At 44.8% G+C, this 23,631-nt stretch overlaps 1 protein-coding gene across 2 annotated transcripts in view; it reads right to left on the reverse strand.

Annotated features, from left to right (window-relative positions):
• ITPR3 (inositol 1,4,5-trisphosphate receptor type 3) overlaps positions 1–23,631 on the reverse strand; it is an 825,364-nt gene that overhangs the window by 192,455 nt on the left and 609,278 nt on the right. For both annotated transcript variants that reach the window (XM_077295501.1, XM_077295502.1), the window contains 2 exons: positions 4,214–4,297; positions 116–229 (listed from right to left, as the gene is read on the reverse strand). In XM_077295501.1, the coding sequence (XP_077151616.1) occupies positions 116–229; positions 4,214–4,297 (198 nt within the window). The remainder of the gene's footprint in view (positions 1–115; positions 230–4,213; positions 4,298–23,631) is intronic.

Here is a 23,631-nt window from a genome sequence, read left to right on the forward strand (position 1 = left end):
CATGCCATCGGTGTCACATCCATCTACTGCATGATAAAATTCAGACATGTGAATGGGGCCTTATCATAGATAACGGTCTCACAATTGGGTATTAATAACGTAGTAACATTCTTACCTCAATCTGTGCAGTATGTTTGGCATAGTATGCCAGAGGGTCTTCTTTTTCTTCCTCTAATGGGGCAGTTTTTGACTTCAACATTTGTGTCAGTTGCTTATTATTTAGGCTGAGCTGGAAATGAAATAGCCAAAATTACGTCCCATTTAAATCAAACCCCAGGGTGGAAACTACTGCTTAGTGTAAACACACTATATTCCTTGTATTTTTTTATTACATTGCTATTTGAAAGAAAAAACCCTTTAGGGAGACATAGAAGAGGAATGTAAAGAAAATATACAGTCACCCTTAATGAATAGTACTATGTACACTATAGGCTAGTGCATGTAAAATGATTAGCGTAATGATAAGGTTTTGCCTTGTACTATATATGTATCAAAATAACTGGATAGTTCTGAAAATGTAAAATACCTGAAAAGGTTTCCCGGACCTGATGTATACGAAGCATTTTGAGTTACTGTTCCTTTGATTTTACAAAAACACACCTTGTATTTGTTCTATTTAAATATATATTTAATGAGCGACCCTAATTCTCCATTAGAGTCTCTAAAAAATTTTGAAACCCACTGTAACAGGTACTAAATGTCATTGTGGATATTATTCAAATTAGGGGACAAGTGATAATGTATGATCAGCAGCGGTCCCACCGATACCAAGAACATTAGTTCTGTGTCCATATAGAGTTATTGGAGTGATAATTTGCATATATAACCACTGCTGAATTCACTTCAATGGGACGATGGGAATGGTAGTGCACATACATGCATGACCACAGCTCCCATAGACAGTGAACAAAGCGGTGGTCACGCAAACGTATAACCTTTCCATTTACACAGAAAACATGGGGCCTCTATTTTCAGGAGCAGTTTGGTTCCCAAAGTTGGACCTCCACTGATCACAGTTATCTTGTGAATATGTGTATTAAAAGTAAGCGTATAAAAGAAACAGACTAGCTAGTGTTATCCTAGAAAGCAAAGAAGTCAGACAAACTAAACAAAAAGCTCCTGCACCTTTTTATTATGTTTTTCTGAACGATAAGTGTACTTCATGAGTATCAGAGTTAATTGCACCAGCACAGTAAAGTTTAATGTTTAAGGTTTGTAAATGAATCTGAATTATTGATGCTAATTTCGCATTACAAACCAACAAAACATTTTAAATCTATTTTAACAGGTAATATTTTAATGTAGGTAAGTTTCATTAATTGTTGTCCTTAACTATGTTATTCGTTGTTTGGTTTGTGGTTATCTCTGCTCATAAAAATGACTGCAAACACTTAAAGGGTTTGTCCACCCATGATGACATTTCTGGCAAGCCTTGCAGCTTGCCGAATTCTAGCACTACAATTTGTATACACCAATAGAATTTGGATTGCTGGTTCCAGCGGTTATCATATGGCCACAAGTAAGATAAGGAATCTGCACAGTTATGGTCACAAGCTGACTAAGCCTCAGCCGCCTCTCTCAATATTAGTTAAGGTACCGTCACATTAAGCGACGCTGCAGCGATATAGACAACGATGCCGATCGCTGCAGCGTCGCTGTTTCGTCGCTGTGTGGTCGCTGGAGAGCTGTCACACAGACACCTCTCCAGCGACCAACGATGCCGAAGTCCCCTGGTAACCAGGGTAAACATCGGGTTACTAAGCGCAGGGCCGCGCTTAGTAACCCGATGTTTACCCTGGTTACCAGTGTAAATGTAAAAAAAAAAAAACAGTACATACTTACATTCCGGTGTCTGTCCCCCGGCCTCAGCTTCCCTGCACTGTCTCAGCGCCGGCCGGCCGTAAAGCAGAGCGGTGACATCACCGCTGTGCTTTACGGCCGGCCGGCGCTCACAGTCAGTGCGGGAAGCTGACGGCGAGGGGACAGACACCGGAATGTAAGTATGTACTGTTTTTTTTTTTTTACATTTACAATGGTAACCAGGGTAAACAACGGGTTACTAAGCACGGCCCTGCGCTTAGTAACCCAATGTTTACCCTGGTTACCAGTGAAGACATCGCTGGATCGGTGTCACACACACCGATCCAGCGATGTCAGCGGGTGATCAGCGACCAAAAAAAGGTGCTGGCCTTCTAGCTCCGACCAACGATGTCACAGCAGGATCCTGATCGCTGCTGAATGTCAAACACAACGATATCGCTATCCAGGATGCTGCAACGTCACGGATCGCTATCGTTATTGTTGTTAAGTCGCTCAGTGTGAAGGTACCTTTACAGTAACCTGCCAAATAAAGTCCCACATGCAGACTGGAGACTCAGTGATATGACAACTAGAGTCTCAGCTGCTTTTCTCAATAGAACACAGAGAAGCAGCTGACTCTCTGTTAGGTGTCAAGTTCCTGCCTCTGCACAGGGTGAATCTCGAACCATCTCCGCTGCGGTCTCCCATTCTTCTCCAGCTGCAGTGGAGCCTGCTCAGCGGAGACGTCGGTCCCAGCATCTGGCTCAAGCTGATACTGTGCAACTGGTTACTGCTGCCTTTCCAGGCTCTGCCTTTGTAGCCAGCACTGATCAGCAGCGAGCAGGTCTTTCTGGGACCAAGTCCTGCTTTTCCCATACTGAGCGTGCCCACGGGACGACCTCCCATTGGAGGTCGGGGGTCACATGATCAGGTCCTGTTGATCCTATTGGACCATCTGGAAGGTCCCGTAGCACTGCTGCTATAAAAGGTTCGCATGGCCACTTGGCTAATGTATACTTGAAAACGTGTGTGTTTAGATGTGTGACTGTCGCTCATTAATCATCACCCTTCCTAGTGTTGTTGACTGCTCGTGAATGGTGGATGCATGCTATTTATACTAAGCACACGTTGCAGTGCCCGCCTCTACGGCACCGTGCGCCATCTGTGCACTCTCCTGACAAGTGTCAGTATAGGGTGGGAATTCCGGCTTGAACTGAGCATCTGACTCGGGGCGTCCTCAGGCGCAGGCTCAAAAGCCACCGAGGGTCAGAGCAAGTTCAATCACCAGATTAGTGGGGGTGATTCTTAGGGATCCTACTAGTGTCTTGTAGCTGCACCTTGTGACTGCTAACAAGGTGCAGTGTATTGTGCGACAGAGCTCGCTACCATTTCACACGGGGTGAAGTCTAACCCACATGTGAGCTAATTGTCCATCCACCATTACATAGCAGCAAGTACCATCTCTGCACGGTGGACCCCGGGCTGCGAACGCACCTCGTATCAATTCCTTTATTATTTGGTGCGCTCCGCTAGCCCTAACACTCTCTAGTCACATAGTTGTCGTCATGTGCCAACTAGAGTCTCAGCTGATTTTCTCAATAGAACACAGAGAAGCGACTGACTCCAGTGTCACATAGTTGTCGTCACATGCCGACTAGAGTAGAACTGCTTTTCTTAATAGAGCACAGAGAAGAGTCTGACTCTCTAAGCACATAGTTGTTATCATGTGCCGACTAGAGTCTCATCTGCTTTTCACAATAGAACACAGAGAGGTGGCTGAGCCCATTCTTGAAGTCAAGTGATGACTGACGGAATCAGCAGGTAAAGCTGAATCCCAACAGTGTGTACATTACACACTACAAGGCTTGCCAAAAGAAATTCTCAGGACAACCCCTTTTAAGGTACAAATAAAATCGGATACCGTACAGGGTACAAAATATTAAAGTGAAGAGCATATCAGAGATTAGGCTTCCTTTTAAGTGTACTTGCTATTTCATTTTATATGTTATTTAATAGCATTCTAAAGGCTAAGCCTGTAAAGGAATAATAATTGTTTTATTTATGGCCATTGTTTACCCTATAAATCAACTTAAAAAAATAGAATATCCCTTAAAAGTATGGACCTGATAACTAATAGCTATTTGATCTGTCTTATACTTGGACTGCCTTATAATTTAAGATGAATGAACATATTATATTTAACACTCAGATCGGCCAGTAAAATGTTGTCTACTGAACGTCACAGTCTGGTATTATAACAAGTGTATTTAGAGATGAACAGATAGATAAAAGTATCAGTGAAACAGTGGCGTGTAAGGCCACTGGACGAAAATGTGGTAAAGCTCATAATAATTGGAGGATGGCTACTCATATTTAATTTAATGATATGACAGACAAGTAGAGCAAATATTACCATAGTAGAGATACTCTCCTCTTCCTCTTGTATCCTATGGATAGGCTTCAAAAGATGCTGTAGATGCCTGTTGTGACGTGCCAGCTGCAAGAAAATATTAAGACAACAATTCATAATATTCTTTTCATAAAGAAAATACAGGCAACACAATTATGCATATTACATGCATTCTCTAAAAAACATACTCATGCACTGCTGTCTGAATGGTCCCAGAATAATTGAAAAAAATATATATACCCTCTGTGTAGCTGCAGAAGGCCTCTGCGGTTGGCTTTGCAGACACCTTCTTAACCCTTGTGACTCTTTGACCCAGTGGCAACCTTTCTCTAGCTCTAATTGACACACCTGGACCTGGGTGTTTATAGACTCCCAGCCTGCTACTGAGAGTCCCAAATGATATTTCCATTTCCTCGTTGAGGCTTGGAGCTATGACAGTTGGCTATCTACTTCTTTGGTGTTGCTGGAGGACATCTGTGTTATATCTCTGAGTCTACTCAAGATATGCTCTCCCCTTGTTTGTCTATCCCAGCTGTCTTTAGCGGTAGTGGGGATCGACTAGTACCTACCCCGTCTTTCCCTAAGCAGGGCTTATTGCCAGGGTCAGGCACGGATGTTTAGGAAAGACAGAGTAATTTATATCTGCCTAGGGGTCTCCACTCCCGCCTTCCCTTGTGTTAGGTTCCCTTCCCCTCATCCCTTCGTGTTGCACTTAGTCTTTCCTACACTGTGTGTGACACACAAGCCCTTAGGTTAAGTTCCCACTGTGAGTTTTTGCTTTATATTTTCAGTAATGTAAAAATGCAGCATCTTACAGTTCGAGCAAGGTGGATGGGATTTATAGAAATTTCATGCAGACTGAGATTATTTTTTCACGCCACGTAAACTGACTTGCGATGAGTATTTGAGATCCACAACATGTCAACGTCTCTTGTGGGTACACAGAGTTTCATGTGAGAATTTTCCCCATAGAATTGCATTAGATGTAGAATGTCTGCAAGTAAAGCCCTTGTAATCCACACATTATTGTATTAATACAGTTTTGTCAAAACCAAATACCAGTATGTATTAAAAACAAATCAGCTTTATTTAAAAGCACGACATGCCAGACAGAAACTACAGCATCAAAAATGCGATAAGAACAGATGTACAAAAAAAACGCAAGTAACCCAATTTTCCCATCCCCCATGATGGCACACCTAAGAGAGGGGATCCGCCCAGTCAGGACAGGAAACCCTACTGAAAATAAAAGGGCGGTACCTCTCTGTCACTTCAGTTGGGTTTCCTGTCCTGACAGGGACCCTTGTGCTGAACACGGCGGTGATTCCACTTACCCAGGTCCCGTCCCGGCGTGGAAGAACAGGCAGCACCTGTGTGTCGGAGTTCGGGTCCTGGATGCGCCGTCTGCAGGTCCTCCAGGTATCTGCGTCCGAGCGGGCGTTTTTGCAGCATAGTCGGATGGCCGGGTTCCTTCCATGGCTGCCACGCCACCCTCCTCTATCTGCCGGCATCCAGGTGCGGCGGCCGCTTCCGGGTTGCCCGTCTGACGTCACGCGCAAGGCACTCTGGGAATGGGCGTGTCCGCGTGACATTGGGGGGCGGGCGCCGGATCCAATATGGCGGCGCCCATGAAGAATACGCCGGCCGGTGGATAAAAACTCCGGCGGCGCAGCAGAGCAGGGAAGGGGCCACCATTGGGCACCAGAGGAGGTGGGGAGTGCAGTGTATCCCCCATAAAAAGGGTGATATCCACAGAAGACTCACTCATGCCCAGAAACTTCATCATGGAAGTGGGGAAGGAAGAGCAGCAGCAGCAGCCGCCATCTCAGCAGCAGGAGCTCTCGCCAGATGCCTTGCAGAGCCACCAGCATACCAGGAGCAGCCGCTCAAGTGGTAGGAGCAGCAGTCGTCCTGTCCGGCAAGATTCGTCGGCGTCCAGGAGGGACACTTCACTTGCATCTGTCCAGCCTCCAAAACCGGTACCCTTGATTGTCAGCGGTGGTGAGTGATCTACGTGAATGTCACCCTTATGGTAGTAGGGTCCATTTTTTTCTGTTTTGATCACTAGGGGTCCAGGAAAGCTAGCGGTAAAATTGAGAACCGAGAGTGTGCCCTTTGTAAAGACCCTCTTGCAGTTCAGTGGCAGAAGGATCTCTGTGCTAACTGCATTAGTAAAACTATACAAGAAGAGACCCCTAATTTCGCCACTAGCCTTAAAGCCATAATACAGGCTGAAATAAAAGACTCCTTGAAAATGGCCCTTAATAAACCGAGAAGGAGAAGCCATAAGGTGTCTACAGAGTCAGATGCCTCTCAGACAGGAGAGTCATAAATCGTCCCGATCTCCCTCTACCTCCTCGGCCTCTGTCCAGTCTTCAGATCGGACAGTGATTCAGGAGGTCGTCCATATTTTCCAACAGAGGACGTAGACAAATTAGTTAAAGCAGTTAGATCTGCAATGGGTCTTAAAGAGGAAAAGACACCTAGGTCACTAGAAGATGTCATGTTTGGTGGCTTAGAAGAGAAAAGGAAACGCACGTTTCCGGTCAATGCGAAAATCAAAGCATTAATCGAGAAAGAGTGGAAAAAACCTGAAAAAATGGGTACTTTGCCTTCTTCATCCAAAAAGAGATATCCTTTTGAAGAAAAAGACTCTGAATCCTGGGAGAAAATCCCTAAAATTGACGGAGCAGTAGCCAAATGTTTAAAAAGATTGTCCCTTCCGTTAGAAGACTCGGATGTTCTCAAAGACCCGCTTGATAAAAAAAGCAGATAGTTTTCTGAGACATATCTGGGAAGCCTCAGCGGGGGGCCTGAAGCCAGCAGTTGCTGAGACATGTACGGCTCGTGCTCTCATGGTCTGGCTACAGCAGATAGAGGATCAGCTAAGAGACAAAGTACCCAGAGGCGACATTCTTGCAAATATATCTTTAGTGCAAGGAGCAGCAGCTTTCTTGGCAGACTCTTCCGCGGATTCCGCAAGACTAACAGCCAGAGCGGCGAGCTTGTCCAATGTGGCAGGAAGAGCCCTTTGGCTCAAGGGTTGTCCGGGGGATTTGCCATCTAAACATAAGCTGTGCTCCATTCCATGTGACGGCCAACTCCTTTTTGGCAAAAAACTAGAAGAGATTCTGGAACATGCAGGGGATAAAAAGAAAGTTTTTCCCAATATCCCTAAAGATTCCAAAAAACCTTTCTTTCGGAGGAGAAGATTTAACAGAGGTCGCCCCCCAGGAGAGAGAAAAAATTGGGACTTTAAGGATAAGAGAGGATCGGGCTACATGTTTAAAGGGCCCTCTACATAGCAAAAAAATCCCCACAATGACATTACGCCAGAAGTGGGAGGAAGACTCTCTCTCTTCTTTCCGGCCTGGGTAAATATCTCCCCCAGTACCTGGGTCGTAAATATTATCAAAGACGGCCTAAAAATAAAATTCATCCGTCCACCCAGGCAAAACTTTATAATAACTCCCCGAAGAAGGTCCCAACAGGAGCAATCTGCCCTGCAGACGGAGGTCTTGGGACTCATTCGCAAAAAGGTTCTTCAGGAAGTCCCGGCTCAGGAAGAAAGGATTTTACTCCCCCCTCTTTTTAATCCAAAAACCGGATGGCTCTTGGAGAGCTATTATAAATCTAAGGAAACTCAACCAATCGATAGAGAACTACTCCTTCAAGATGGAGTCTATCAACATGACCATAAAACTTCTCTTCCAACACTGCTTCATGGCAGTAATAGACTTAAAAGATGCGTACTACCATATACCAATACATACGGAATATCGGAAATACTTGAGAGTAGCCCTCTATATTCAAAATCAGTTAAAACATTACCAATATACAGCCCTTCCATTCGGCCTGTCTACAGCCCCCAGGGTTTTCACCAAAGTAATGGTGGAAGTAATGTCATACCTCCGGTCCCGGCATGTAGTAATTGTCCCATACCTGGACGATTTCCTTGTAATAGGGAGGTCAGAGTCCCACTGCACTCATCAAGTATCAGTGGTAACATCAACTCTAAGGGAGCTGGGTTGGATAATAAATATCCCCAAGTCAAGATTGGTACCAGTAAAACTACAGTCCTTCCTGGGGTTAATGCTGGACTCCGAGCATCAGCTCTGCCTCCTCCCAGAAAACAAAGTAGCCAAGATAATAAACCTGGCCTCTAAGAAAGGCGATGTCCCTACTAGGCTCGCTAACATCGTGTATTCCGGCAGTAGGATGGGCACAATTCCACCTAAGACAACTACAGTTGGAAGTTCTCTCAGCTCAAAGACGGTTAAGAGGGCATTTAGAAGGAAATCTATGTCTCTCCCTGGGCGTAAGGGATTCCCTAGTGTGGTGGACGACCACCTGACAATGGGGGTCCAGTGGCAAAATCCGGTCAAAGACATCATCACGACCGACGCAAGCGGTACAGGTTGGGGGGGCTCACCTGAGATCTCACTCTGTACAAGGAACCTGGTCCTTACTAGAAAGAAACTATGGGTCAAACGAAAAAGAACTATTGGCAGTGGAAAAAGCCCTAAGACATTTTCTCCCTTTGCTCCGGGGCAGCCATACTCGAATCATGACGGACAATCGAGCAGTAGTGGCTTATATCAATCATCAGGGGGGAACGAGGTCCAAAGGCCTCATGGAAATATCAAATCTACTCCTTCAGTTGGCAGAACAACACCTGTCATCCCTGACGGCACTACACATCAGGGGCATAGAAAACACACAAGCAGCCTTCCTGAGTCGCAGAGGCTTAAAACAGGGGGAATGGTCCCTAAACCCCCAGATATTCCAACAAATCGTCCAAGCCTGGGGCACACCAGAAATAGACTTGTTTGCCAACTTACACAACAAAAAAGTCAAAAAGTTCTGCTCCTTAAATCCAAGGGAACATCCTTTTGCAGTAGATGCCCTACTAATACCCTGGAGGTTTTCTCTGGCCTACGCATTCCACCCGGTAGTGATGATTCCAGCTGTGATCCGGAAGATCAGAGGATCAAGCAAAAATAATCCTCATAGCTCCATTCTGGCCAAGGAGATCAAGGTTCTCCCTTCTGAGACAGATGTCGGTAACGGACCCATGGATTCTGCCAGAGGTTCCAGACCTACTAACCCAGGGCCCAGTGACCCACTCTCAAGTGAAGGGCTTCCATCTGGCAGCCTGGAATTTGAGAGGGATTTACTAAGTCGCCAAGGATTCTCACCAGGATTAATCTGCACCCTATTGAAAAGCAGAAAACCCATAACCTCTAGGATCTATGGTAGGACATGGAAAAAATGTCTTGACATCCTGGGCGAACCATTGGGGGAGGTGGCTCCAGTGGGTCCTATCCTAGAATTTCTGCAAGCAGGATTACATCTTGGGTTAGCAACCAGCACCCTTAAAGTTCAAGTTTCAGCCTTGGGGGCCCTATATAACTGTAATCTTGCCTCAAATAGATGGGTTTCAACGATTCATAAAATCTTGCAGTAGATCTCGACCGGTCGTTATCCCAAAAATCCCTCCTTGGGATCTAAATTTAGTCTTAGAAGCCCTAACTAAAGACCCCTTTGAGCCTTTACAGGAGTTATCACCTAAGTTACCCTTAAAACGGTTCTACTAGTAATCTTAACATCGGCACGTAGGGTAAGTGATTTACAGGCCCTGTCAATATGCCCTCCTTATACTCGGGTTTTTGATGACAGGATCGTTCTAAGACCAGACCCGGCGTATCTCCCCAAGGTGGTTCAAAAGTTCCATAGGAGTCAATAGATTACTTTACCATCATTTTGTAGTAATCCTAGAAATCCAGAGGAACAAAAGTTCCACATGCTAGATGTAAGAAGATCTATGTTACAATACATGTCTATAACTAGGAAAATCGGAGGAAGCAGGAGTGTTTAGGGTTAAAAATAGTAAACTTTATTACAAAAACTGTCAAAATATATTACACATGAATAAGACTAAAATTGGATGATATGCTAGATCAATAGCGCCACCTATGCCCCAATGATACATAGTATATAGTTCAAAGATTCAAAGGACCTGCGGCTCTCAGTGCGCACACGCCACTTGCGCTGGAGCTATTGGCCGGTTCACAACAGGTGACCGGCCCTATTGCTACTACCAATGGGATAAAAAGGTCCTTGCAGGGACACGGAGCTATCCCTTGATAAAGCTGGCATACTAAATAGCGAAACGTGCGTTGGGGCGCTCTTGGATGCGATCTAGGGCCACCTCCCCCATTTATTCTTGGTAAGTGTTGCTCCTGCTGCATATTTGCACATTTAGGGTATGTGTCCACGGTCAGTAGACGCTGCGTGTTTGACGCTGCAGCGTCAAACACGCAGCGTCCAGATGTTCCAGCATAGTGGAGGGGATTTTTGGAAATCCCGTGTCCACTATGCGTGGAAACCCGCACGCGGTGGGCCTGCGACTCCGGACATGCTGCGCGTCTTTTCAGATCGCAGCATGTCCGTGCTACCTGCGGCGATGCTGCGTCGCCGCAAGTAATATCACAGGACCCTATGGCGAGGGGTGCGATGATCCCGGATGTGTACAGTACACATCCGGCATCATCGCGTCCCAGAAAGGGGGCGGGGTTTAGCGCCGAGCGGCTTCGCCGCTGCGGCGATACCGCCGGCCATCCTGATCGTGGACACGCAGCCTTAGACCACTCGGTCCTGACATAGACAGATTATATTTGGAGCAGACTTTTCTTTTGAATCTTTGAACTATATACTATGTATCATTGGGGCATAGGTGGTGCTATTGATCTAGCATATCATCCAATTTTAGTCTTATTCATGTGTAATATATTTTGACAGTTTTTGTAATAAAGTTTACTATTTTTAACCCTAAACACTCCTGCTTCCTCCGATTTTCCATGTTTACATGGAGTAGGGTAATTTTGCTTCCTATGGCGTAACTGTACGCAGTATTCTAAGCATTATGTGGTTGTCTGGTACTTTGTTTATGTCTATAACTAGTCAGTGGAGGAAAGACCAAACCCTATTCGTAGCCTTTCAGGGTAGCAAAAGAGGGTGCGGGGTAGCTTAAAGTACCATTGCTACATGGATCAGGGAGGCCATTAGTTTATCCTACTCTGTGGGTGGCACTCCGGTTCCTGAAGGCATCAAGGCTCACTCCACCAGAGCCGTGGCTACCTCCTGGGCAGAAAAGGCTGAGGTATCAATTGATCAAATTTGCAAGGCCGCTACCTGGTCCTCACCCTCAACTTTTTTCAAGCACTACCGGCTAGATCTTTCTTCCTCTGCTGACCTAACCTTTGGTAGAAGGGTACTACAAGCGGTGGTCCCTCCCTAAGGTTTAATTCTACAAAAATCTCTCAGGTGTGCCATCATGGGGGAAGGGAAAACACCAAGGTTACTTACCGGTAGCCGGTTTTTCCGGAACCCATGACGACACCCGTATATTCCTCCCCCTTTGTCACCCTTTCGGTGTGCACTATTGTTTTGGGTTCTTTTTTAGTTAATATGATGTGGTGATGGATTGCCATGCATACTAACCAGGGGGGCCTCTCATGCTCTGAAAACCAACTGAAGCGACAGAGAGGTACCGCTGTTGTGAATTAGACTTTTTGGCTCCCTCTTGTGGTCACTAGTGGTATGACTCTGGGATTGTCTTTTTTCTGTTTGGCACTCACCTGGGTCGTTAGTCCAGGGGTGTCGCTATATTAACTTCCTGGATCCTTAGTCCAGTGCCTGGCATCGTTGTAATCAGATCCTTCTGTTGCTCCTGTCTGCTGGTCCTGGCTCTTGCAATATTAAGCTAAGTCTTGCTTCTTTGTTTTTTGAGTTACTTGCTTGCTACTATTTTTGTCCAGCTTGTACTAAATGTGATTTCTGACCTTGCTGGAAGCTCTAGGGGGCTGGTGTTCTTCCCCCGGCCGTTAGACGGTTCGGGGGTTCTTGAATATCCAGCGTGGATATTTTAATAGGGTTTTTGCTGACCATATAAGTCATCTTACTATATTCTGCTATTAGCTAGTGGGCCTCTCTTTGCTAAATACCTAGCTCATTCTTATGTTTGTCTTTTCCTCTTACCTCACCGTTATTATTTGTTGGGGGCTTGTATCCAACTTTTGGGGTCTTTTCTCTGGAGGCAAGAAAGGTCTTTCTTTTCCCTTCTAGGGTTAGTTAGTTCTCCGGCTGGCGCGAGACGTCTAGAACCAACGTAGGCACGTTCCCCGGCTACTTCTATTTGTGGTGCTATGATTAGATATATGGTCAGCCCAGTTACCACTGCCCTATGAGCTGGTTTTTTGTGTTTGCAGACTTGGTATTTATTCCTGAGACCCTCTGCCATTGGGGTCATAACATACCGCCCTTTTATTTTCAGTAGGGTTTCCTGTCCTGACTGGGCGGATCCCCTCTCTCAGGTGTGCCGTCATGGGTTCCGGAAAAACCGGCTACCGGTAAGTAGCCTTGGTGTTTTCCTAACAAGTAAAGAAATATTGCAGACAAACTGCAACATCAAAAACTCACCAAATACTTGTGAGAATGCAGCAATAAAGGAATACTCTTGTGCAAAACTGAAGCATTGGAGATTTAGAAAAACTAATGTATGGGGAAAATTGAGCAGTTACTTACCGTATATAGTCGAGTATAAGCAGAGTTTTTCAGCACTTTTTTTGTGTGCTAAAAATGCCCCTATCGGCTTATAACTGAGTCATTGTTTCAGAAGATGGAGGGGGAGCGGCAGCGGGTCACAGAGGCAGGAGCCGGTGGCTGCGGCTAACTTATTTGCCCGCTGCTAAAGAGAAATGAATATTCACTGCACTGTCAGTGAATATTAATTTCTCTCTAATAGTGCGCCCAGCGTCACCTGTAGCTGCCGACTTCTTAAATGCTGTGCCATGTACCACACTCACATTCACACTCGGTGACTCTGCTCTTGCAAATTATGCTATTCATGCCCACAGGGGCATGATAGCAAGACTAGCATGATGATCAGTCTGGGGAAAGCAATGTCCCCATAACTAGTCACCCACTAGTTAGCATCTCACCACTGCAGTTATAAAATTCATTTTTAGAACATGGAAAAATCAATAATACAATAAAATGGGCTTGTTAAGAAGTCTATAATGGTAACAAAAATAAGTGACGGCGGTTTGGGGGATCAGGGGAAGATATCAGTTTCCTTTTAAAGATAGAAGGAAGGAAAATAAGTTGAGGAAGTATGTTACAAATATTCATCATGTTATAAAGGCTGATTAGCAATAAAAAAAAGATTAGTTACTCTTAAGTGTTGTTTTAAATCAGTTGGATAATCAATATAAGTACTAAAAAACAGTCTATTTTTTTTATATAACTGGTATTTTTACATTGCTGAAGAAGGAACTGTTTACTTGGGACACACAATATCCATTATCTGCATTATATCTGCACAGTACAGTTTCAACAAATTCAACGCCATTTGCTAAATGGAACTTTACATCAATATGCTTTGAACTTGAGTTAACTCTTTACATCTAAGTGAGTGCCAAAGATACTTGGTCGCCATTCACGGGTTTCATATTGTACACTACAACCATTGTCTAGGTTCCCTTCTGGGAGCTGAGATATATCTTCCCATGTTGTCAGTTCATTTATATTCACACAGCTTCTTTTGTAAGTGAGATGTACAGGTGGCTTTCCTTTGTTTTCGCTTGCTGAGTTCATTGGTTCTATACTTGGGTTTGGTTGTATCTCCTCATTTGTAGTGTTTGGGTTTGTGCAGACTTCATTCATTTGTTCAGTTTTGATAGCCCCCAGAGAAAGCCCACCAAGAGAAACGTGCATCGGGGCTGTGGAACACACGGTCCATCATCCTTTCTCTCTCACATGGGTAAGCACTAGGTATTGATTGCACTATGAGCGGCACTTTATACCTATGATATGTTGGTCCAGACTTATCATGTCATATAACACTTTCTTATATGGCATTTTGATACACTGCCATTCTTGGTTGTCACCTATTGCCATCTATATGCGCTACCCTATTCATGCTTTGTGCTGCTATTTTCTAATAAGAGGTTTGTTGATGATACGTGTTGCTAGGTCTTTTCCCCTTTATACCCATTTTGTATTCTAGAAAAGTATGGGGGAAGAAACCTCCAGTGATTAAATCAAGAAGGAAAGTTATCTTTTCTGTAAAAAAAAAAAAAAAAAAAAGGAAAAACTTTTATTCGGTACAGTAGTACATTAAAAAATACATGGATCCTGGTCACCACAACCTGGGATGAACAATGTACTGGTTTTAATGTACTACTGTACCGAATAAAAGCTTTTTAATTTTGTTTAACAAAAAGATAAGTTTCCTTCTTGATTTCATCGCTGGAGGCTTTTTCCCCCATATTTTTCTACTTTATCCGGCAAGGTGCTGCAACAGATGGTGAGCTGACGCTTTTTCCCCACTATTTTCCCTCTATTGTTTTCATTTTGTATTCTGTTCATGGGTTACCGTTAGTGATGAGAGAATATACTCGATACTCGAGATTTCCCAAGCACGCTCGGGTGTCCTCCGAGTATTTGTAAGTACTCAGAGATTTAGTTTTCATCGCCGCAGCTGAATGATTTACAGCTGTTAGCCAGCTTGATTACATGTGGGGATTCCCTAGCAACCAGGCAACCCCCACATGTACTTATGTTGGCTATCAGATGTAAATCATTCAGATGCGGAGCTGAAAACGAAATCTCCGAGTACTTACAAATACTCGGAGGACACCCGAGCGTGCTCGGGAAATCTCGAGTACAGAGTATATTCGCTCATAACTAGTTACCGTTTTTACACCATTACTTTGCATGTGAATATTAAAAATATCTATATGTTATTGATACTACTGTGTCTCATCTCACTTTGTTTTAGGGCTTATTGCTCTATTGTTTTTCTAGGACTCAATTATGTAGGGAGTTGCCCTATCTTTGAATATTGTTTCCAGTTAGAAACTACCTATGTATATGTGCATCCGGCATGTCAGCTTTTGTTAATTATTTGTTCAGAAGATCACTCAATTTTCTTTCAGTTTATGTCATCACATTGTCTTTCAGGACTTCAGAAAAAGTAACACTGATGCTAATAGTAACCGTTTGTTTAGGGGTTTATCAATATATAGAAGTGCTTCTCACTAAATTAGAATATCAAAAAGTTAATTTATTTCAGTTTTTCAATACAAAAAGTATATCTCATATATTATATAGAGTCATTACAAACAGTGATCTATTTCAAGTCTTAATTTCTGTTAATGTTGATGATTATGGCTTACAGCCAATGAAAACCCAAAAGTCATTATCTCAGTAAATTAAAATACTTTATAACACCAGCTTGAAAAATTATTTTAAAATCCGAAATGTTGGCCTACTGAAATGTATGTTCCATAAATGCTCTCAATACTTGGTCGGGGCTCCTTTTGCATCAATCACAGCATCAATGTGGTGTGGCATGGAGGCGATCAGCTTGTGGCACTGCTGAAGTGTTATGGAAGCCCAGGTTGCTTTGGTAGCAGCCTTCATCTTGTCTGCACTGTTGGGTCTGGTGACTCTCATCTTCCTCTAAATAAGTCATAGATTGTCTATGGGGTTAAGGTCAGGCGAGTTTACTGGCCAATCAAGCACAGTGATACTGTTGTTTTTAAACCAGGTATTAGTACTTTTAGCAGTGTGGATAGGTGCCATGTCCTGCTGGAGAATAAAACTTCCTGCCCCAAGAAGCTTCTCGGCAGAGGGAAGCATGAAGTGCTCTAAAATTTCCTGGTAGACGGCTGCGTTGACTTTGGTTTTAACAAAACACAGTGGACCATAGCAGCAGATGACACGGCTCCCCAAACCATCACTGATTGTGGAAACTTCACACTAGACTTCAAGCAGCTTGGATTTTGTGCCTCTCCACTCTTCCACCAGACTCTGGGACCTTGATTTACAAATGAAATGCAAAATTTACTTTAATCTGAAAACAACACATTGGACCACTGAGCCACAGCCCAGTTCTTTTTCTTCTTGGCCCAGGTAAGATGCTTCTGGCATTGTCTATTGGACATGAGTGACTTGACAAAAGGAATGCGACACTTGTAGCCCATGTCCTGGATACGTGTGTGTGTGTGTGTGTGTGTGTGTGTGTGTGTGTGTGTGTGTGTGTGGTGGCTCTTGATGCAATGACTATAGCAGCAGTCCACTCTTTGCGAATCTCTCCAAATTTTTGAATTGCCTTTTCTTCACAATCCTTTCAAGACTGCGGTTATCCTGGTTTCTTGTGCACATTTTCTTACCACACTTTTTTCTTCCACTCAACTTTCCATTAATATGCTTGGATACAGCACTCTGTGAACAGCAAGCTCCTTTAGCAATGACCTTTTGTGGCTTACCCTCCTTGTGGATGTCTATGATTGCCTTCTGGACATTTGTCAAGTCAGCAGTCTTCCCCATGATTGTGGAGCCTACTGAAACAGACTAGGGGACCTTTTTAAATGCTTAGGAAGCCTTTACAGATGTTTTGTGTCAATTATCATAAGTTACTGAGATAATGACTTTTGGGTTTTCATTGGCTGTAGGCCATAATCATCAACATTAACAGAAATAGACACTTGAAATAGCTCTTTTTGTAATGACTCTATATAATAAATGAGATTCACTTTTTGTATTGGAGAACTGAAATAAATTAACTTTTTGATGATATTCTAATTTAGTGAGCAGCACTTGTACCTTTTGCCTCCTGGGGTAGGCAATTTAATTGGACCACACATCACTGTGTGTTAAGGTGGAACCCAAGAGTCCGGTTGCCACAGTGACATTGCCTCCCTCTAAGGGGTGAAGTCATGCCTGGAGGCAAGAAGGAAGGTGCCCATGCCAGGTAACAGTGTACATGTCAATTCCTGCTCCAGGCCAGAAAAGGGAGTTTCCTTATAAATTCTGGCCAGCAGACGGCGTTAGTGAGTCAGAAAGAAGTCAGCTGAGAGAGTAAACAGGGGAGTTTTCATGAAAACGAGAGCCAGCTGGAGCTCGTGACAGGATAGTGAGAGAGGAGAGTTGGCAGTTGGTCTGTGGAAAGGGAAGGGACAGGAGCAGAGCAGAGGTCAGGGGAATAAAAACTGTGTATAGCTGACCCCCAAGCGGAGCGCTGATAAACAGGGACGCCAGAGTCCTTGGCTGGGAGAGTGCTGCACACCCTGACAGTCGAATCTGGAGGGCAGTGGACTGCAAGTTCCCTGGCCACACCGAACACCAGAAGGCACGGTAGCAGACCAAGAGCCCGGGGCTGACAGTGAAAAGGACAGTGCCCGTGAAATAGGCTCACGCTGTCTGCCATACAGGTTAGAAATCATCACTCAGGAGAGTGCGCAGCTTAACTGCAAGCAGCAGGGACCCTAAAAGAGAGTTCAGAAGGAAAGTCTCCAACCCCACCTGGCAGGGTGGATCCCCTGAAAGCCTGCAGGCAAGCTGGAATAAATCCATCATCTGTAATTAGTACCCCAGATTGCATCTACTTTCACGTAAAAGGTAAAGAAAACTGCACCTCTCTGTGTCCTTCACTTATTATCTGCACCCCAACGTTCACCACCATCTGAACCATCTTGGAAAGGGATCACGGCCCCGGGACCTCTCCCTAGAACTGTCTAGTCCGATTCTTCTTCTCTTTTTGGTTCCTGCTTTAAAGTGTTCAAAGCTTTTTTTTTTCCCCACTGTTTTATGGCCTTGTGCAGCATTGGTTGTTTACCCCGCATAGTAAAGCCTGCTCTGGCCTTATGGTAATTGGCTAATTGCTGATTGTGGCCATTTGGTGCCTGATGGTAGCAGTCATTTCATTTCATATATATATAGTCTGGTTGGGATAGCACGTGCGCGGGGTCGTGCATGCAGCAGATATTAAATCTAACAGGATCAAGTACTTGGCAGTTAGACAATGGCAGTTGGACAGGGTAGGAGACAGGTAAGGTGCATAAGTTTTCCAAACAATCATGCTTCTTGGTCAGTCATACTACATTATACATTTATCATATCAATCTGCTTCTTATTTGTTTTTACTTCTGCTTTCTCACAACTCGCCTGCCCTTTAACACATTCTGTGCACTCTCTCCATATCCACCCCTCCCTTCTCCCATCTCCCATGTATAACGCTGAGGCTCTACTGACATTTCTTACCAACTACAAACCATCAAATACCTCCATGCAGCTCTCAAAATGTTCATACAAATCATCCCACCACCTGCTCTTGCTGTTTTTTCTCCATTTACTAGTTGCAGGCGACTTCTCCCCCAACCCTGGGCCTCCGTCCACAAGCATACATTACTCTCCTCTAGCTACATTTAGAAACCCTGCTAATCTAATTAACATTCAGTGCATGCCTTCTCCTATCGCTTTCCACTGTGCTCTCTGGAATGCATGGTCTGTGTGTAACAAACTAACTTACATTCATGATTTCTTCCTCTCTAATTCCATTAACCTTCTGGCTATTACAGAAACCTGGATCCAGCATTCAGACACAACTGCTGCTGCCGCTCTCTCGTTTGGTGGGCTGAAATTTTCACATACCGCCAGACATGAGAACAGACACGGTGGAGGTGTTGGTTTGCTCCTTTCATCACAACGTGCTTTCCCGGTACATTTCCTTCCTTTGAAGTCCATGCCAAAGAGTCCTTCTCCTTGCGAGTGGCTGTTGTTTATCGCCTTCCAGGCTCCTCCTGCCAGTTTCTAGACCACTTTGCCACCTGGCTTACTCACTTTCTATCCTGTGACATCCCCGCCCTCATTATGGGAGAATTTAACATCACTATCAATCATCCAATCTCCCAATCTTCCTCTCATCTTCTTTCTCTAACTTCTTCATTCGGCCTCTCACAGATAACTAATTCTCCTACGCATGAGGATGGGAATACTCTGGACCTGGTTTTCTCCCGTCCCAGCTCTCTACACGACTTTACTAACTCCCCTCTCCCGCTCTCGGACCACAACCTTCTTTCCTTCTCTGTCAAGGGTTGTCTCCCCACCCGGGACACCCCCACTTACCACACTTATCGGAAAACACGTACCATTGATACCCAGCAGCTTATGGACAATCTCCACACATCTTTAGCCCCCATCTCCTCCCTCTTCGGTACAGACTTGGCATTGTCACGCTTCAATAATACACTGAAGAATGCCCTAGATGAAGCAGCACCTTCTACAAGCAGAAAGACCCGACATGGACAATGGCAGCCCTGGCACACTATGCAAACACGCTTTCTTCAGCATTGCTCAAGGTGTGCAGAGCAGCAGTGGAGAAAATCTCTCTTAGCAGAAGACTTCATCCACTATAAGTTCATGCTCAAAACCTATAACTCTGCCCTTCATCTGGCCAAACAATCCTACTTCACCACCCTCATCACCTCACTATCCAACAACCCAAAATGACTTTTTGAAACCTTAAACTCCCTCCTGAAACCTAAAGTACAGGCCCCCCATCACCAATCTCAGCGGTGAGGATCTGGCCACTCCTAGAAAAAAATCAACCACATCCATCAGGATATCTCAGCCCAATCTCCTCAGTGTCTGGATCCCCTTCCCTGCCGCACCTCAAGCTCACTAGACATCTTTGAGCCTGTTTCAGAAGAAGAAGTTTCCAAGCTCCTCGCTTCTGCTCGGCCTACAACAGTGACCCCATTCCTTCACATCTCCTGCAGTCTCTCTCACCAGTGGTCACCACTCACCTGACTAAAATATTTAACCTCTCTCTTTCTTCAGGTATCTTTCCCTCCTCATTTAAACATGCAATCATAACCCCTTTACTTAAAAAGCCATCCCTGGACTAGAACTGCACTCCTAACTACAGACCTGTCTCTAACCTTTCCTTCATCTCTAAACTCCTGGAACGCCTGGCCCACTCCCGTCGAATCTGCTATCTCTAGGATAACTCTCTACTCGACCCCTTACAATCTGGTTTCTGCTTTTTACACTCCACTGAAACTGCCCTCACTAAAGTCTCTAATGATCTAATAACAGCTAAATGCAAAGGTCATTGCTCCCTGCTGATTCTCCTGGATCTCTCCGCAGCATTCAACACTGTGGATCACCAGCTTCTCCTCACTATGCTCCGCTCTATAAACCTCAAGGACACAGCCCTCTCCTGGTTCTCCTCCTACCTCTCTGACCGCTCCTTCACTGTATCTTTTGCCGGCTCCTCTTCCTCTCCTCATCCCCTTACTATCAGGGTTCTGCAGGGCTCAGTCCTAGGCCCCCTCCTCTTCTCTCTATACACTGCACCTATTGGACAAACAATCAGCAGATTTGGGTTCCAGTACCATCTCTATGCTGACAACACCCAATTATACACTTCTTCCCCTGACATCACCCCTACCTTAATTCAAAATACCAAGGATTGTCTGCTGTCTCTAACATCATGTCCTCCCTCTATCTGAAACTAAATCTCTCCAAAACGGAACTGCTTGTGCTTCTCCCTTCTACTAACCTCACTCTACCCAACATCGAAATTATCCTGGAGGGTTCAACCATAACTCCCAAGCAGCATGCCCGCTGTCTTGGGGTCATATTCGACACCGAACTTTCCTTTACTCCCTATATCCGATCACTCACTCGCTCCTGTCACCTGCATCTTAAAAACATCTCCAGAATCCGACCTTTTCTCACCTTTGAAACTGCTAAAACTCTTACTGTCACTCTTATACATTCCCGTCTGGACTACTGCAACTCTCTTCTGATCGGTCTCCCTCTTACCAAACTTTCTCCTCTCCAATCCATCTTGAATGCGGCAGCCAGGGTCATATTTCTGTCCAGCCGCTTCACCGATTGCCTCCATCTTGTGCCAGTCGTTACACTGGCTACCCATTCGCTACAGGGTCCAGGGTCATCTCTCTCACCCACAAAGCTCTCCACAGTTCTGCACTGCCTTATATCTCCTCTCTCATCTCTGTCTATCACCCTACGCGTGCCCTCCGTTCTACAAAAGACCTAAGACTAACATCCCCCGTAATCCGAACCTCGCACCTCTGTCTCCAAGACTTCTCTCGTGCTGCACCAGCTCTCTGGAATGCACTTCCCCAGATGATCAGACTGATACCTAGCCCCGACCTATTCAAGCGCGCTTTAAAAACCCATCTCTTCAAACAAGCCTACCACATCAACTACTCAGTAAACTAACTTTGCCCTGTTCCCTCCTTCCAAATATTATTCTGAATCTGCACCCTACTATTCATCTGTCTCCACACCCTCCATGCACATGATAATTGCACTTGATACTTGACTATTGCACTTAAACACACGGGCTGATGACCAGATCATGCAGCTTCATATGAAAATCCCTATTTATTATAATTGCCAGACCTGAAATAACAAGCACTTTTCACCTATTGTGTCCCCCCATTGCCTTGTAGATTGTAAGCTTGCGAGCAGGGACCTCACCCCTAATGTCACTGTTTAAATTTGCTTAACTTGTATTGAATTTATTGTCTGTACATGTCCCTGCTTAATTGTAAAGTGCTGCGGAATACGTTGGCGCTATATAAATAAAAATTATTATTATTATTATTATTATTACCCCACGGCCCTGGAGGGTGCATCATTAGGACAAGCAGTTTTGAAGTTGTGGTCTAACTTTCTTTAGGAAGAAGTGCCCCTGTAGCCTAGAATTTAATGCAGCATTTACAAAATTTAGACAAGTGAACACTATAACATCATTTGTCTGTTCCATTTTTACACCATGTTCCAAATTATTACGCAAATTATATATTTCTCGGATTTTCCTAAATGGTCAGTGCAAATGACAGTCAGTCTATAATAAAAGTCATCACCCGTTAGAGTATACATCGAATTTTATTGAACAAACCTCCCAATGATAACAGTATAATCTCCAAAATGAATAAAACCTCAAAATGCACTGTTCCAAATTATTAGGCACAGTAGAATTTCTAAACATTTGATGTTTTAAAGAACTGAAAATGCTCATTTGTGGAATTTGCAGCATTAGTGTCATGGTTAGGACAAGATTATGTCTTGTACTCTCAGGGTTAAATGTTCTCAGCCTCTCTTTCAGCATGGGAGGGCTATTTATACTCGCTCCTAACGTGGTGTCCCTGTCAGCTATAGGTTTTCTGCAGTCTGTATGCTTGACCTCTGTAGTGTGTGCTGGCTTGCTTTGTGTCTTGCTGTTACCTGCTTTATTCGCTTTCCTGGATTACTGACCCCTGGCCTGGCTTCTGACTATTCTCTGATTCTCCCTGTTGGTATCTTGTAATCTCCTGGTACGACTTCGGCTTGTTTCACTATTCTTTTATGCTTATCCCTTCCCTGTTTCCCCAGCGTTTGGCTCCGCCCCCTGGCCGCCTCCCACTCTGTCACATGATCGTAGGTCCTTTTGCTCTACTTAGTCATTCTGTCTCATGTGAAAGGTCCTGTTGGTGTTCATGTTAGTTTCCCGGTTTTCTGGTCCAGCTCTGTTTCTGCTGGAAGCAGTTTCCCCAGCAGCAGTTATACCCGGGTACCGTGACATTATAGCTGACCTGATAGATTTCTCCCTGGTGTGGGGGGTGGTGTTTGTATACCATGGACCCGGTACAGGATCTCACGGCACAGGTTAATGAGCTTTCTCAGCTTTTGCAGAAGCTGTCTGTGGAACAGCAAGCCCTGGTCCACTCGCACCAACAGGTGCAGAGAGATGTGGCAGGTGCTTTACAGGTGTCTGCTCCATTTCGGTCCCGGGAGGGGGGTCCCTTTGATGTATCCTTAGCAGACCCTGAACCGCCGGTAAAATTACCCGACACTTTTTCTGGAGATAAACAATTGTTCAGGGTCTTTAAGGAGGGATGTAAGTTGTTTTTTGAGTTACGTCCCCGGGCCTCTGGAAATGAAAGGCAGAGGGTGGGGGTAGTTATGTCTTTATTAAGGGGTTCCCCGCAGGCATGGGCTTTCTCTCTCTCTCCCTCTGCTCCTGAGCGTATGTCTGTGAATCTGTTTTTTGAGTCCCTGGGGCTCATTTATGATGAGCCTGATAGAGTGCGTCTTGCAGAAGATATGGTGATGAGTGTGACACAGGGGAAGCACTCCGCTGAATGGTTCTGCTCAGAGTTTAGGCGCTGGGCAGCTGAAGTTTCTTGGAACGATGCAGCCCTGAGGGGGTTATTCCGCATGGGTCTGTCTGACCGTCTGAAGGATGCTTTGGCACTTCATCCTCCTCCTGATACCCTGGAGGACGCCATGACACAGGCAGTTCGTATGGATCGGAGACTCCGTGCTAGAGGAATGATGCAACAGGAGACTTCATTGTTCTCTAAATTATGTGACGCTGCACCTGTATCTGAGCCCATGGAGATTGGGTCAGTCTCGGTCTCTGAGAGAGAGAGAAGACACCGCTGGGACAATCAACTGTGTTTTTACTGTGGAGCCTCTGGTCATTGGAAAAGGAATTGTCCATCCTGCCCTTCTGTGAAACCATCTGAGAAACGACTGAGTCTGGGCAACAATCG

This window comes from Ranitomeya variabilis, chromosome 3 (genome assembly GCF_051348905.1).
Source record: "Ranitomeya variabilis isolate aRanVar5 chromosome 3, aRanVar5.hap1, whole genome shotgun sequence".
In the NCBI taxonomy this organism is placed as follows: Eukaryota; Metazoa; Chordata; class Amphibia; order Anura; family Dendrobatidae; genus Ranitomeya; species Ranitomeya variabilis.